At 38.3% G+C, this 17,179-nt stretch overlaps 1 protein-coding gene across 1 annotated transcript; it reads left to right on the forward strand.

Moving 5' to 3' along the window:
* Positions 1 to 293: 293 nt before the first annotated feature.
* Positions 294 to 17,172, forward strand: LOC131728572 (adhesion G protein-coupled receptor F5-like; the record flags this gene model as incomplete). The annotated part of the gene is made up of 8 exons (XM_059019587.1): positions 294 to 430; positions 3,654 to 3,835; positions 4,369 to 4,554; positions 5,331 to 6,665; positions 7,429 to 7,470; positions 7,966 to 8,022; positions 8,674 to 8,725; positions 16,425 to 17,172. Coding segments are annotated over 8 exons (2,074 nt in total), but the record flags the coding sequence as incomplete, so codon positions are not given.
* Positions 17,173 to 17,179: the final 7 nt, after the last annotated feature.

Genomic DNA, 17,179 nt, shown 5'->3' on the forward strand with positions numbered 1-17,179 from the left:
GACACTCTTCAGTATAAAAATGTGCAGTTTAAACATCTTTTTTTCTTGTTGTTTTATTTCCAAAGAAAATGTATCACCACTCCCAAACAATTATGTTTCCTGTAACTTATTCTACATTAATTAACAGCATGAAGGACTCCATCTTTTGGAGTTTCCACTTTATTCTCTCATCCACAGGAATAATATAATTATAATAATTAAATTGCATATGATTAATGTACTTTTAACAACCGTTGGTACTTCCCATTGCCATCAGTTCCTTTCTTTAGAAATGTCTGTTTTCATTGATGCAGAAGCGGCAGTGTTATTGTAGACTATGAGATAGCAACAACTGGGACATTATCATCCTCCATCTTGCAGGCAGGAAACAACAAAATAACATCATCTCTTCTTGAGAAAGGCTATAACGTTAACGCAGCATCTTTTACCGGTAAGAACATAATTATTAGTATCGGTGAACACTGACTAAGTGCTACTTATACAGCAAATCATGCAGTGTGTATTTACCTTTTCCAGATGTTCAAAATGTGTTCAAAGCAAATCAGAATGTGTTTAATGAAATAGAGGAGATAGGACTCACAACAGTACCTGGAACCACCCACCTGGCTAATGTCAGACATCTGTAAATGTAACATGTGCAACGAGCATAGATGAGAACTGAACCCAACAGCACATTTGCATGTAGGCTAATATTCCATTGCTGTAATCTAAGCACTGTATTTATTAATAATGAGTTTATTTAGCAGATGCCTTTATCCAAGGCGACTTACAGAGACTAGGGTGTGTGTGAACTATGCATCAGCTGCAGAGTCACTTACAACTACGTCTCACCCGAAAGACGGAGCACAAGGAGGTGAAGTGACTTGCTCAGGGTCACACAATGAGTCAGTGGCTGAGGTGGGATTTGAACCGGGGACCTCCTGGTTACAAGCCCTTTTCTTTAACCACTGGACCACACAGCCTCCTCGGTGTGTGTGTGTGTGTGTGTGTGTGTGTGTGTGTGTGTGTGTGTGTGTGTGTGTGTGTGTGTGTGTGTGTGTGTGTGTGTGTGTGTGTGTGTGTGTGTGTGTGTGTGTGTGTGTGTGTGTGTGTGTGTGTGTGTGTGTGTGTGTGTGTGTGTGTGTAAAAGGAGGTCGACACAGGGGTGTGAATAAACATGCACTTCATTACCTGTACCTCCTAATACTCTGCTCCAGCACCTGACACTCTCGTCTCACTGGTCTCTAGTCTCTTACCCCTGCACATCCATCCTAGTGACGTATGCTTCTGCCATTAACTCTTGTGTGCCTGTGGCACTATCTCTTACCTCAAATAAAACAAAAGTGAGATGTGCTTTCCACACAGTTTATAAAAATAAAGTAAATCGTGCTTTAAACATACATAAATAAATTACGGTCAGAAACTGGGCTTGTGAATTAAATACAGTCGGCACTGGAATATACGACACTCGGATACACGTCAGTCGCGTTTTAAACAAATCAATTTCCATTATATATATTTGAACAATCTAATGCACTTAACCGTCACACGCGATTTCTGACTCTGTCACCAGTTTTTTTTTTTTTATATACATAGCCCTTCTCTTCAATGTTACAATTGATTTGATTATCAGTTTGTCTTTATTGTGCATTTTCATTTGCAAGTGAACTGTGACATTAGGGCCTTATCGAGCACTATATTCTGCCATTTTGAAGACTGACTTTGGATACTGTTTTAATTCTGGAAACTGTTGTGTTTTTTTTTGGTTTTTTTTTTGCTAAATTGCATTGCCTTTTATGTTTTACCGAGTTCTGTGTATGGATAACATTTTAATTTAATTTTGCTGTTGGGTCGTTAATGGGGAATTTGACATACTGCTACAATACATATCAGATTTAACAGTTTCTACTGTATTACAGTCCACATGTCCACAGTTGTCTATTTTGGCAAGTGATATTTTGAGAATCATATCGTTCTGAATTAAAATACGTCTTCTGTTCAAAATGTAGTACCAACAAAATCAAGGGTCAGATATGTGAGTGCGGACTGTAGTCACCCTGTGACACTTTTCCTGGGACATGCACAATGTGGAACGAAAACCTAATTAACTTGAGGCGAAACCGTTGGATTCTCAGTGGAAGCTTGTCCAAAGCTTTCGATCCTAGTAAGGCTAATAACGGTTTGTGGTCTGTCTCAATCTTGACTTTGATCCGTACCCAATGCCTTACATAGAAGACTTGATTGAGCGACTGGGGAAGGCCCGATACATCACCACCTTGGATCTCAGCAAGTGATATTGGCAGATTCCCTTAGCTGCCAAGTCTCGAGAGTACACTGCTTTCAGGACATCTCGCGGAATATTTCAATTTACGGCCATGCCCTTTGGACAACAAGTTCAACTCGATGGTAACTTTACAAGTAAAGTTGTGGGGCTTGCTTTAGCTCTTTAAAAGCATTTTTGTGGTAGTGGAAGAAGTTTAAAAAGTTTTACTTTTTAAAGCAAAGCAGTTACATACAGTCAAAGTTAAATTTAGTAAAATTGGTCTGATTACTTTGATAGACTACTATATCAACCTTATTACTTTGGACTGTGGGGCAGTTAGATCACACATTTCATCAGACATGTACCGTTTGATTGGTAGAAGATATTTGAACTGATTTCAGATTTGTCTACCTTTTTGTCTAACTTGTTGGGAAAGTGGTCAAAGTAGCTGATTTGTGTCAAAAGTCACATTGTTTACTAATTGCCTCATGCTTAGAATGTGCTATAATTTGAAATTGATGCGGTTACTAAAACAGCTGTACCTCTTGATTCGTAGACGCCATTCCTGTTTTGATTTGAATAATTGAATAGCTGAGAAGTAGATGAAGATTTCATTTGCTCTAAGTATTTGTCTAGCTTGTTGGGAAAGTGGTCAAAACGGCAGTTATTTCTAAATGTTCACAGGAAACGTAGTTGGTACGGTTACTAAAACAGGTGTACCTCTTGATTGGTAAAAGTTATTTCTGTTTTGATTTCATATTTGAATAGCAGAGTAGAGGAACATGTCATACCCTCTAACTTTTTGTCTTACTTGTTGGGAAAGTGGTCAAAGTAGCTGATTTGTGTCGAAAGTTACATCGTTTACAGTAAATAGAATGTTGGAAGTCTGGGAGTTTTTAAACAATGGGGAGCTTTAGAATGTTGAAAAAAGTCCCATTAAAGTGAATGAAGATGGACAAAAAAGGACAAAAATCTTAATAGTTTTTTCTTAAAAGTTGTATACAAGCACACTATTCCAGACTGGTCTACCCGTTTTAAAGTTTGAACGGCATTTCTAGCTTAAACGGTGTAAGAGGAGTAGCGTGCCGAAGAAGAAGAAGAAGAAGAAGAAGTATGTCGAAGATTTAAAGTGGGGACTCTTGCTTCGCAAGCCCAACTAACAAGTTCAAATGGAACATTTTTTGTATTTAATTTATTTAACCAGGAGAGTTATCCATTCAGACCAAGGCCTTGTTTACAAGGGGGTCCTTTTATGTTGATTGACATTTTCTTGAGCATGGTTGGTTAACTAGGAACAAAGCAGAACTGTTTTAATATTTACAATATTTTACTGTTGTCCAAAAAAAAAAAAAAAAAAAAAAAACCCTACTGTGAGGAAATGTTTGACCCTGTTCTTCTTTGTTTAAACCAGGATTTCAAGGGTTATGTAATAACTCGGACTACGGTGTTGGACAGGACCTTGACATAATTAAAACAGCATGCCCAGCACAACAGATTGGAAATATCAATGTACAATGCAAAAATGGGGAATGGTGTATCATAGAGAACACATGTGTATTAAAAGAAATCAATAACATTCTGTCTAACGCTCAGGTAATGTCCCTTTTTTCAAAACATATAAACACACTTATATAATAAGCTCTATTCAATTTGAAGTTGCTAATTCAAATAGTGAGCTACAGCTGAGTATTGTGTTGGGCCCAGGTTTTCTTTGGGCAAGCAGTAGTGCTGTTTAATAGTTATGAAAACTCTCTCTCTCTCTCTCTCTCTCTCTCTCTCTCTCTCTCTCTCTGGCTATGTTTACAATGAAAAATACAAGTAAAATAGGGTTGTATTTCTATTATTTCTGAAATAAATCTATGACACTTATTTCAGAACCATAATAACACACAGGAATCAATCAGTGTGTTGTAATGTTAGGGTCCAGGCAAAACGCCTAAACTAAAACAGTATTGTAATGTCTTACATTCTGAGGAACGTGTTCAAAGTTCTTTGGTGGAATTTCTCAATCATGTTATAATATATTTTATCACAGGTTCAGAATGTTTACCACTTAGTTATTTTATTATTGTTTAGTTATTTATTATTATTGTTTACTACTATTGTTTATTTTCCCTTTACAACAGAATCTGACAAACAGCCCAGAACCAGTAACTGAGCTACCCATCTTAATTGAACAGCTAAATAATACTTCAACAGTGTTTAAAAACAATATAACTTCATCAGCTGCAACCATTTCCTCAGTGGTTGATATATTGACAATCTTTTCAAACACTGCTAAAAATGTCACCATTACTGAGGCTGAATTGGGGGTAAGTTTCCATTCACTAACTGAGAAAAAAAATAGTTAGCAGGTTATCAGATGTCACATTAATTTGCACTTACTGTACCAGGCAGTTCTGACACAGTACAGTACTATAGGACCTCATCTTGAGGAAATGTGATAATGTGCTAACTCTATTTTGAAATATTTACATTACATTGATTAAATATTTTTTGCTTATGTGATTGTGTGCTGTACAGACTAAAATAGAAATTATATATATATATATATATATATATATATATATATATATATATATATATATATCTCTATATATATATATATATATATATATATATATATATATATATATATATATATATATATCTCTATATATATATATCTCTATATATATATATATATATATATATATATATATATATATATATATATATATATATATATATATTCTCCTAATACACAATTAGAAAGTGTGTTGTTTTCAATTACAATTAGCCTAGTTATTTCCTACAATGTACGCATTGCTGTAGCTTCTTTATTTTCAACAAATAGTAATTATTATAGCGATTCAATTGATTCAATTTCATGCTTGTTGATGCATTACATTACTTTTTTTGCCTCTACTTTGCTTCCCATAATCAGGCACTGTTTTGGCCTGGTATAAGTGCCTTTTACCATCATGACCCATTTACTTCTCAGTTGTTGCTATATATAAATAGACTTGTTGCTGTTGCAATCAGATGAGAGTAATGTTGATATTTGGAGTGCTATTTAATATTGTTTACCTTTTCTTCTTTGTTGTAGGGATTTATTGGAACAGTGAACAATATAATAGGATCGGAATCAATAAAATCCTGGGATGCCTTAAATAATCAAAATGCTGATAGTACCAGCTCTCGTTTATTGCAGTCAGTGGAACTTTTCGCTACGTCATTCTCTACAAATTCTTTTTTCAAACTAGAAACAAACAACATTAAATTGAATGCGATTAAAATAACTAACAATGACATTGCATACAATGAGAGCTTTAAATTTAATAATACAGTCCATGGTAGTGTATCTATTCCTTCATCAGAACTAAGCACTCTTCCTGTTATCGTTAGCATTGCTTACTTAAACATTTCAGACATCCTCCCACTCAGAAACAACACAACAAAAGGAAAAGTAAATGGCATTGTGTTGACGACAGTAGTGAATAGCGTAATTAAAAAGGTTTCCTTGGACTTTGAAATGAAAAACACTTTTTTGGATAAACCTGAGTGTGTCTTTTGGAACTTCACTCTCTTCAACAACACAGGATCATGGGATACGTCTGGCTGTACATCAGTGATATTGGGAAACAACGTTCGCTGTCAATGTGAACACTTGACTTCCTTCTCAATCTTAATGTCACCCAAAGACCCGTGTAAAATATGTACTTACATTACTTATATCGGATTGGGCATCTCCATAGGAAGCTTAGTCTTGTGCCTCCTTATTGAAGCAATTGTATGGCACAGTGTGAACAAAAATAAAACCTCTTACATTCGACACGTTTCAATTGTGAACCTCGCTTTATCTTTGTTGATCGCTGATATATGGTTCATCATAGGGGCTGCGATTAATGCAAACACAGCAGCCTGCAGTGCAGCCACTTTTTTTACTCACTTTTTCTACCTGGCCTTATTCTTCTGGATGTTAACTTTAGCTATTCTGCTTTTCTTCCGAGTAATCCTGGTCTTCAAAGACCTAGGCAAGTCACAAATGCTGGCAATTGCATTCTGCCTTGGCTATGGCTGCCCACTTATTATTGCTGTTATCTCGGTAGCTGTTACTGCCCCTAAGAGTAATTACACAAGAACAGATGCATGTTGGCTCAACTGGGATAACACCATGGTCCTTCTTGCTTTTGTTATACCTGCCCTGGTCATAATTACCATCAATTTGATCATACTGATTGTGGTAATTGTCAAGATGCTAAGAAGAACTATTGGAGACATGTCTAGGGCTGAAGAAACAAGCACCTTAAAAGTAGTTGCTAGATGCATCGCCATCTTAACACCATTTCTTGGTCTTACCTGGGGATTTGGAATTGGAACATTGCTTGCACCTGACAACGAGGGAATCCATGTTGTGTTCACAGTGCTCAATGCATTTCAGGTATTTGTATGAAACACTATATCCATAATGAATGGTAGAGTGCAGAGATGAAGTTCTTAGATATAATACACTGCAGCATAGCGAAATATTAACTCAATTGTATATATTTCTATAACTAGGTTGATCAGTAATTGAATATTTTAGACAAAGTTTATGCTTATTTATCCCAATAATTCTAGCATGAGATAGAGATGAATGTATTTCTGTAGTCACTGACTTAAATGGAGAGTACAATCACAGCCAGATTCAGCTGCCCCTGAGCTGCATGGTTACGGAAATAATGTGCAACAAAACGCAAGGCTGCAGTTTTTTTTTTGTTTGTTTGTTTTCTGTCAGCCTTCATTTCAGCTGTACTTCATTCTTCCTGCCACCAGATGGCAAACAAAAGTGTAAAATACATACAAAAATCAGGGCCACTTTTTATTAAATGCATTTTAGGGACAAATATGCATTGGGGTATGCTATTACTAATCTATGTATTTATTTAAAATTTTACACACTCACATCAGGGAAACCTCATTAATTTGGCACCTCCAGCTTGTTTTTCAAGAGGGATCCAGGAAACACAGTAGACAAATATACATTTAATATACTAACTGTTGAAAATAATTTATTTATTTTATTTTGTGTTCATACAGTTAATTAAGAACATTAAAGGGAAAAAGACCAGGACCTATACCTTAGGACCTCAAATAAACTGGCTAAAACAAGTGCATTAACAAGTGAATCAATAATGTGTGCTAATGTTTTTTCTCTTTATTAGGGATTCTTTGTTCTAGTCTTTGGAACCCTATTGGACAGTAAGGTAGGTTTCATAATCTTTTTTAATATTATTAAACGAGTGTTGAGAAATTAGGATTGGTGATATGTAATGCTCAGTAACAATTTCAATTGGCCACATAATACATCATTATTTATTAAAATACATTATTTGAAAACTAGTGTGTCTATTGGGTCATTTTTTTAAGCTTTACTTGCTAACTGTTTGCATTACAATTGAGGTAAGTGGTAAAGTTTACCGGGAACATCCCAGCATGCATTATCATGCATATGTTATTACTACAGTACACTAAATTGTTTAATTATAATCAAAAGAGGGTTATTAGTCTGTACTCAGTAGTCCTTACACAATTGCACCTATATTCATGACTGTAATTACTAAGTTCTTACCAAGTCATTTTACCATAGGAACCTAATGGTTACAATAAAATGAAATACTTATTATAGTATATAGTACATGCCCTGTAATTCAAATCATGATACATGTCTAATGTCCAATATTTATGTACTTTAACTACAGATACGAGATGCACTGCTGAAGAAATTTTCGATATCAAAATACAGCTCTCAACAAACAGTGAGTGCAATTTTGTGTTTTTAATGCAAGATCAAAACAAGCACTTTCTCAAAAGCTACTTCAAGAACAATAAGCCATGGAGCATATACTGTGCAAATCACTTAGAGCAGTCTGACAACCAGAGAGATGTGTGAAAAACAGGCTTTCCATGTCGCTACAGATATAAATCAACGGTAGACAATATAGACACTTCTAGTCCAGGCCTTTGTTCCAAACATGTCAATTTAATCTTTTAAACCTGACCTCTCATAATGCGCTTAATAGTCAATTATATTTACTAAACCTGCAATGGACTAAGACCAGAGTTGTCTACCCCTGTTATAAATGACATCTTGTAAATCAAATTGAAATAACTTGCAATTTATTTTTTTCAGAATAAAACTTTATTAATGAGTTTAAAACAATTTAAAACAGGGATTTCATCTGGAACATAAATAAATAGAGATTATACATCAAAATATATGTTGCTAGTAATACATAACTCACCAGTTCAATATACATACAAATCTAGAAGGCAAATCTACAAGCACATATTTTTGCAGGCATTGTTATCAGCACCTACAGTACACAAAGCTATACAGTAGATAACTGTCCAGTACTTTCATGATGTAGAAGAACATACACTTACTGTGTTTTATTTTCCTGTTACAGAGTACAACTGGTGGTATTTCGAGTGATAGATATAATATCTTTGGCAAAAAAAGTAAGTATAAAAAATGAAAGAAACCTGTTTTAGTTACACCCACAAAGAAAGAAATGTAATGATTTTAAAACGAGTTATGGGGAATGCTGAAGATTTGTATAATTTATTCAATACTATAAAACATCATGAAACATGATAATGATGTATGTATGTATTTATTTATTTATTTATCTTTGTTTATTCACTCTTGTAATGGACTCTCTGATAGCTGAGTTGAGTAGTCAAATTCCAGATACGTATGTCAGCTCAAATGATGGCCTCCAGTCAGCAACCTATTAATTCCGACCTCTACAGTTGAAGTTTTTTTTTTCTTGTTTACCAGGCTGGTACTTCAGACCAGTTAGATGTTTTTAATTGCATTCTAACTTGCCTGATATGATTGTATTGTATTGTATCCCCACTCATTCACTCACTCCCCCTTCCCGTGCTAAGTAACGATGTGACCCGACAGACAAGACAAACTGAACAGACAAGTCCTGCAACAAAGCAAAAATATACAAAAGCATGACAACCTTTATGTAAAAAAATCTTCACTAATTTACAATTGAACAAGAACTGTTGAGTATTTATTTTTGTTTCATACAGTATTAAATGGCAGTCTTTAGATCTGATAGTGAAAAAGAAATACATAAATATCAAGGTAGATAAAGAAAGAAATACATGTCTATGTATTGATTTATTTCAATATTTACTAATGTATTTATGTTTCACTTTTACCAAAAATATAGGCTCTGACGTCAGCATAGCTAATTCTCAGAAATTAACATTCCTTTTTGTCCAGTGGGGACCACAAATAGTGTTACTCTCATCAACCAGTATCGAGAGGAAACCGTACTTCCTTGTGCCAACAGGGACCACAATGTGCGTTACACTGACAAGAAACCAACATTTTTCAGAGATTAAGATCAGAATCTCAGAATGATGAGATGACTCGAAAAGAAAAGAAAAAAAATCCCCCAAAAATCTCCAAAATGTAAAAAATAAGTGTCAAGTAATTCTCAGCTGGCTGACTTCATCTTTCAAAATACTGCTTATTTTCTCAACTAATAGTGTAACACTGACAGTAACACAACACGTTTGCAAACAGAAGGTTATAGTTTCAAATCCCACACATGCAAGACACTTTTTAATATTTATATTTTAAAACAGAAATACATCATTTAATATAAATGAAATATATTTACATGTTGACAAAACAAGTTAATTGTCATTAAACTCGGATGTCCTGTAATATACATATGCATGGATAGAATTCCATGGGGTCTTCAAAAAAGTTCTTTTTAATTAATTTTCTGTGTGATGTGTGCTATTAGTCCATTTTAAAATATAAATAAATCATTTAATATAAATGATACAGACATCAAAATAAATGCATTCCCTAGTATATTTCCATGTTGACAAAACAAGTTATCAGCGAGAACTGCTAGAGACACTCTATACAGCAAGGATAGTTTACGTGTTTTCAGGGTATTGGCGCAGCAAAAGTAAATCAGCCAAAAGCACCATTTCACTTTTAATTTGTAGTTCCCAACACTCTTAGGTGAAATGTAGAAAAAAAGTCAATACCTGTCATACAGTAAGAGAAATAAAAAGTAAGTAAGGTAAACCCAAAGTAAGGTAAACCCAGGCACTTTTGTCTACACATATATGACAATGGACCGGATCAAATCAAACCCCAATCACTCTTGCGAAAGAGTGTTCATGCGATAATATCACTAGTTTCCATATTACATTTTCTTTATCCCGAAACCAAAACTAGCCATTTCCAATCCACGAAAGGGGCGGAGAGAAGTTTCGCAGGAGTAGGAAGGACCGCCGAAAGCAACATGAAAATAGCTGTTGACCAATCCCCAGACGGTATTTGTGACCTTTTGAAGGGTGGTAACAAGCGAAAGGGCAGGAAAAAAATTAAATAAAAATCTGTGTTGTACTACTGTTTCTTTTGAATATCAGTGAATGCTATTACATACAACAACTACTACTATTTGTAATATTAATAAAAATATGTTTAATAATAATAGTAACACACACACACACACTTGGCAATTACCTTGTTTCCACGATGTCTGCAGCTTCACGTTGCATTGTTCTGTCACTGTTATAAAAGTGAGCCACGTTGTTTTCATGATTTTGGTAAAAATCTGTACCATGCCCTGGCTTGTGTCAGCACCATGCAATGCCAGCATCCTCATACCTGACTGGCATGGTACAGCCCTGTTGTGCACAAGGCTGTATAGTAGGCTATAACTGCACAAGAACGAAGATTAAATGTCAAAAGAAAATGGCGGATAACAAAGAAAGTGTGAGAGTATAAAAACTTGAGGTGAATAGAACATCCAAAAACCAACGTAACACTGTCGCCAGGATCAGTACCGGTACAGTGCCTATAGAAAGTCTACACCCCCTTGAACTTTTTTCACATTTTGTTGTGTCAGTGCCTCAGAGTTTCATGCATTTAAATGAGGATGTTTTCCACTTATCTACACACCATACTCCACACTGTTAAGGGGAAAAAAGGTTGTATTGAGAAAGATTATATTTTTAAAAATTTTTACCGTGCTCCAAGGGATATTCATGGCCTTTGATATTTTTTTATACCCATCCCCTGATCTGTGCCTTTCAACAACTTTGTCCCCGGAGTTCTTTTGAAAGCTCCTTGGTGCTTATGGTTGAGTCTTTGCTTTGAAATGCACTACCCAGCACAGGGAACCTTCAGGAACTGCTGAATTTATCCTGAAATCATGTGAATCACTACAATTTAACACAGGTGGAGGCCACTTAACTTGGTGTGTGATTTTGAAGGCGATTGGTTACACCTGAGCTAATTTAGGATTGCCATTACAAGGGGGGTGGACACTTATCCAACCAAGCTATTTCAGTTTTTATTTTTAATTAATATTCTACAAATTTCTAGAATATTTTTTTCACTTGGAAGTTGTGGGGTAGGATGTGTAGATCAATGAAAAAAAACAAACATTTTAATGCATTTTAATTCCAGGCTATAAGGCAACAAAAGGTGAACATTTTGAAAGGGGTGTAGACTTTCTATAGGCACTGTACATATTATACAATAAGACGTTGAATGAAATGCTGTCCAGTGCCATGAAAAAGAAATAGATGATTGCGGATTTTTAAATTTTTTTAAATGGACAGATTCGGGTATTTGTATTTTATTTTATTATTTTAGATTTGGTCAGACAATAGCAAACCACTCACCTTTCTCAACCCACTAGTAGTCAACAAGTAATAGCTGCTTTTTGAAGGGTGAAAAGGACTTGTTTTGGTTCCGCAAGATTTTGCTTGGAATTGTTCTTGTGTTTTATTACCACAAATGCTTTTGCATCCTAGTTCGCTAAGTGCTAACTTTGATTTGGTCTGGCCCAGTGTCCTGTAATATACATATGCATGGATAAAAGTGCCTGGGGTCTGCAAAAATCTGCAAATAAAACAAAATAAAGAAGGACATTTTTACCTTACTTTGGCGACTTCGTTCTCTTACTGTATGAGAGGTATTGACCTTTTTTCTACATTTCACCTAAGAGTGTTGGGAACTACAAATTAAAAGTGAAATGGTGCTTTTGGCTGATTTACTTTTGCTGCACCAATACCCTAAAAACATGTAAACTATCCTTGCTGTATAGAGAGTCTCTGGCAGTTCTCGCTGATAACTTGGCGCGATTAACTACCGTTCCTCTCAATATTGGACACATCCCTATTTTACACAGTATTTGAAGTGCTGTTAGAATTCTCTTTTTTTGCATTCCTGTGAAGGTTGATTTTGTGGAATGAGACTCCATCTTGGTTTTCTGAAGACATAAATCATATACAGTAAACGCATCCTTATTGGACTTACTGGGTGTTGGTGTCATAGACCTTCCACCTGCTCTCCTACACTTTGTCTGTCTGTTCTGCTTGCTGCCATAGATGTTGTCCTGTGTGGTGGTTCCCTTTCAATTCAAGACGACCACCCATACTTATGGGATAATCCTGCCTTAGGTAGGTATTCACTGAGCATTTTATGTCAGAGCTTCCGATAGGCCCCTTCCTGGGGTGACGTGCTCAGTCCCGCCTCCTGAGGCATTAAACAGTCAACCCACGGAAGCCATTTTCTCTTTTGCCTCTCACCTACGGTAAGGTAAGCTTCTGTGTTTACTAAACTGAGTGTGTTTTTGAAAGAGCTCGTCTGAGTTGACTGCAGTTCCCTTGTATTCATGCTGAAAGCTGGCTTGCTGCTTTCATTGGAATCAGCGACTCTAATACTTAGCTTCTTTCTTGCCCTTTCTTCACAGCCTGCCTCACTTGCATTGCAGGCTGTCAGTATACTGCTGTGTGTGTGAGCGACTGTCTGTGCATTATTGATTAAGGGTGTGTGTGTGTGTCTTTTCAGCCTACACTCTTGGGGAGAACACAGTTCCTCCGCCGGGGCTAGGCTTTGCTGTATCCCTGCCACTGAGTGATTCCAGCGGCTGTAGTGTGCGCAGTTGGGCGAAATATAAAAAGAAACAAATATTATTGTTTACTGTTGTTGTTGCATGTCCTCCTGTGTGTTGACCCTGTCGCACAACCCCGCTTTGCCTGTGTTGTGCTGTGAATTTCAGCTGCAGTGCACCGGGGCTGCGTTCTAACCTGCCCCGCTGTAGAGTAGACCTCGCCGGGTGCCTCAGCCCACCCACCCTGGTGTGTTGGGCCTTCAAAAAAAAAAAGAAAGTGTGTTCTCCCCCCTGTTGTTTTTTCAACTCGCCCGCCGTGGCTTTAGCATGTGTGTCTCCCTGGTGTATGCTGCGCACTGGCCAGGTGTGTGACTACATGCGGTCAGGGTAGGCACTGCTGCATTAGCTGACATCTGGTGCTTCGATACCTCGGTGCACGCTCAGCCCTTGGTACTACGGTGCCTGGTGCTCACGGTGCTCGGTGCACTCGGTGTGCATGGTACTTTGGTGCCTCGGTGCACACGCCGCTCGGTGCACGTGGAACACACGGTGATCGGTGCACACAGTGCTTATGGTGCCTGGCGCCTCAGTACACACGGCGCTCGGGGCATGGTTGCCCCCCATTTGAGTCAGCCATTGCGGCCTTGGTCAAGGCTCTGCCGGTGGGGGGATTACCTAAAGACCCTGTGTGCCCAAACCGGCAGTGTAGGGTCACGGAGACACACCTGAAGAGGGTGTATGCAGCAGCGGCACAGGTGACCCACCTTGCAAACACGGCAGGTATACTGACTGCCTATATGGGATACTAAGGGAAGCTCCACTCCCTGAGCCGATTTACGCCTCCTTTCAGGCATGCTGCTCCAGATCTCTGACCTTCAAGGGCAAGCCCTAGGCCTGAGCCTGGCAAGCCTGGTGGTGGCTCGCAGACAGCTATGGCTGTCACAGGCGAGGGTTCCCAATGCGGATAAGGCGGCACTGTTAGACGTGCGGCTATCCCCGGGGCATACCTTTGGGCCAGCAGTGGAAGAGATCCTGCAGAGCTCCCACAGAGAACGCGAAGCGTCTCTGCAAGCTCATTTGGGAACGGTTCGGGAAGGCGCAGGTCGATCTTTTCGCCTCGGCGGAGACGACACACTGCCCCTGTGGTACTCCCTCCACCGCTTAGGCGGTCCACTCGGCATCGACACCCATGAGGTCCCCAGGACACTCCTTCACACGTTCCTGCGAATACCACTGCTCTTACAATGCCAGCCCTGGGATATCCCACTTCACATGGATCTCCTCAGTCAGACGAAAGGCACTCTCTAGCATCCGGAACCAGGCAGGTTCCAATTATGGCTCTGGCCCCTGAACGGGAGCGCTGGTCAGCCCTAGGGCTATTTGACGCTATTTGGGGAGGCTCGACTGGGTCGTTATACGTCTGTAAGTGGAGATATCATGACTAGAGGTCATGACCCAGTATCTTGCCTTATGTCCGTTATCTTGCAGTTTCTGCAAGAACTGCTGGATGCCAGTAGGTCACGTTCTACACTGACGGTGTATTTGGCTGCCATTTCTGCGTGCCATGCCCCCGTTGATTCTATATCTCCGGGTGCGCATTTCTTGGCAACCTGTTTTCTCAAGGGTGCTCGGTGATTACGCCCTCCACGGAGGGCCGTTCTCCCCGAATGAAGCCTTGATGTTGTACTGGAGGCTCTCACGAAGGCACAATTTGACCCCATACACTTCATATATTTGGAGTATCTGTCTATGAAGACAGCCTTCCTCTTGGCTATCAACTCCACAAAGCGGGTCAGTGAGCTACAGGCGCTGTCAGTGCACAGCTCCTGTATGCATATTTGGGACGATGGCAGCAGGGTGTCACTACGTACAAACCCTGCTTTCCTCCCTAAGGTGATCACAGCCTTCCACATGAACCAGTCTGTGGAACTGAAGTCTTTCCATCCACCTCTGTTTCCTTTGGAGGAGGATAGGAGATTGAACTTCCTCTGCCCTGTGCGGGCATTGAGGTGTTACATAGATGGGACAAGCGCTCTGCGTCATTCTGACCAGCTCTTTGTCTGTCACGCTACACAGACCCTAGGACAGGCCATCTGGAAGCAGCAACTGTCGCACTGGATTGCGGACACAGTCTTGACTGCGTATGACAATGCCAGCTTGTCCCCACCTGGGAGGGTAGCTGCGCACTGTACCAGAGGTTTGGCTACATCTTGGGCCCTCTTCAGAGGGGCCTCGCTGTCTGATATTTGTACTGCGGCTAGCTGGGCTACGCCACATACTTTCTCCAGGTTCTGCCGCCTTAATGTGGTAGATCCTGCCCTGCCTTAATTAGGCACGAGGGTCCTTGAGGTTGTAAGATCGCACTGCTAATGTTGGGTTATGCGGTTTTGATGCGTCTCTCAACCGCTGCCGTTCCTACTCCCTCGCGACTGCTCTGGTATACTTTTCCTATAGGTATGTTGGTGGTCGTCTTCGAATTGAAAGGGAACGTTAGGTTACTTACCGTAACCCTGGTTCCCTGAAAGAGAAGACGACCACCAACCAGCGTTGTTGCATTGGTCACCCTCACGGGTTTGATGCAAAAGAGAAAATGGCTTCCGTGGGTTGACTGTTTAATCCCTCAGTAGGCAGGACCGAGGACATCACCCCAGGAAGGGGCCTATCGGCAGCTCTGACATAAAATGCTCAGTAAATACTTACCTAAGGCAGGCATATCCCATAAGTATGTTGGTGGTCGTCTTCTCTTTCAGGGAACCAGGGTTACGGTAAGTAACCTAACATTTTGTGCTGTGTTTTAGTTGTACTGTGCATGTTAGCACTCCAAAGGATGTGTGTTGAATGTTAGTAGAATTTGTGTAGCATGCATACATAGTACTACAAATTATGAAATTATGGACCATATCAACAAAGCTTTAATCATGATTTAAGTGGAGTTTGATATTCATGAAAAAATCAAACCTTTAAATTGCCATTAAATAGAATGTACCATAGTAAAATATGTTAAGCATTTTACATGTAAATGCATCAATCCATTGATATATTTCACTGATATATTTCAGACAGAAATTCAAAAACAGAGGAGTTACAAGCTTTGTTTGTAAAGCTGTATTTATTGATGCAAACTGCCTTTGGCACATTATGAGGGATTGTAAAATGACAAGACCTCTTGCTAAAGGCATTGATACGGTTCAATTACTAATGAGCTAAACCTTTATGAAAAGGGTTCTAAAATACCAATGATCATTTTGAATCCTTTCTTTTTGTTCCAGAAATCCACAGACTGCATGAAGTCACAAACTCAAGTGATTCTCCATTAAATATTGGATTCTATTCTAAGTTAAATCAAAATTAATAAACATATTAATTGAGCAATAGCTCTAAACTGTAAAGACACTGAAATATCTTTGCACATATCTCTTGATGTACAGTATATTATAATTCTGGCTTCTGTTTTTTTAAAATATAAATTTCACATTTCAGTGCCTATTAATGCAAATCTGTATATTTGTCAAGTTATGCAACTTTGAGTACTTTCAATAAATACTGTGCATACTTTAGTGCTAACTTATGGGCTATGCATTAACTAGAGCTTTACATTTTAACTATAATGTTACTTTGAACTACTGTACAAAAACTTGTTCTTTTAATAAAAAGAAAAACAACAATTATTCTTTTTTGCTTTATTGACCACAAACAATATGGTCATGAAGCAAATAAACACAGGAACAGAACTTATATATTTTGAATTCCAACACTGCAGATGAAAAGATGAAAAGACCTGCATGCACATGGTATATATTTATAAAGCAATTATGGTAGAACTTTGGATTACAGTGCACAAATAACTATGTAATTACTGTGTAATTTTATGGTAATAATCCAGTTTTACTGGGTAAATGCCAATTGTTTTCCGTTCTTTCATTGTAACTACTGTTGGAATAGGCTGGAATACTGTAACTGAATAACTCATTTATTTGCTGCCTGTTTCTCATTGCAATCAGTAACTGCATTAATGAGAAAACCA

This window comes from Acipenser ruthenus, unplaced genomic scaffold, assembly GCF_902713425.1.
Source record: "Acipenser ruthenus unplaced genomic scaffold, fAciRut3.2 maternal haplotype, whole genome shotgun sequence".
In the NCBI taxonomy this organism is placed as follows: Eukaryota; Metazoa; Chordata; class Actinopteri; order Acipenseriformes; family Acipenseridae; genus Acipenser; species Acipenser ruthenus.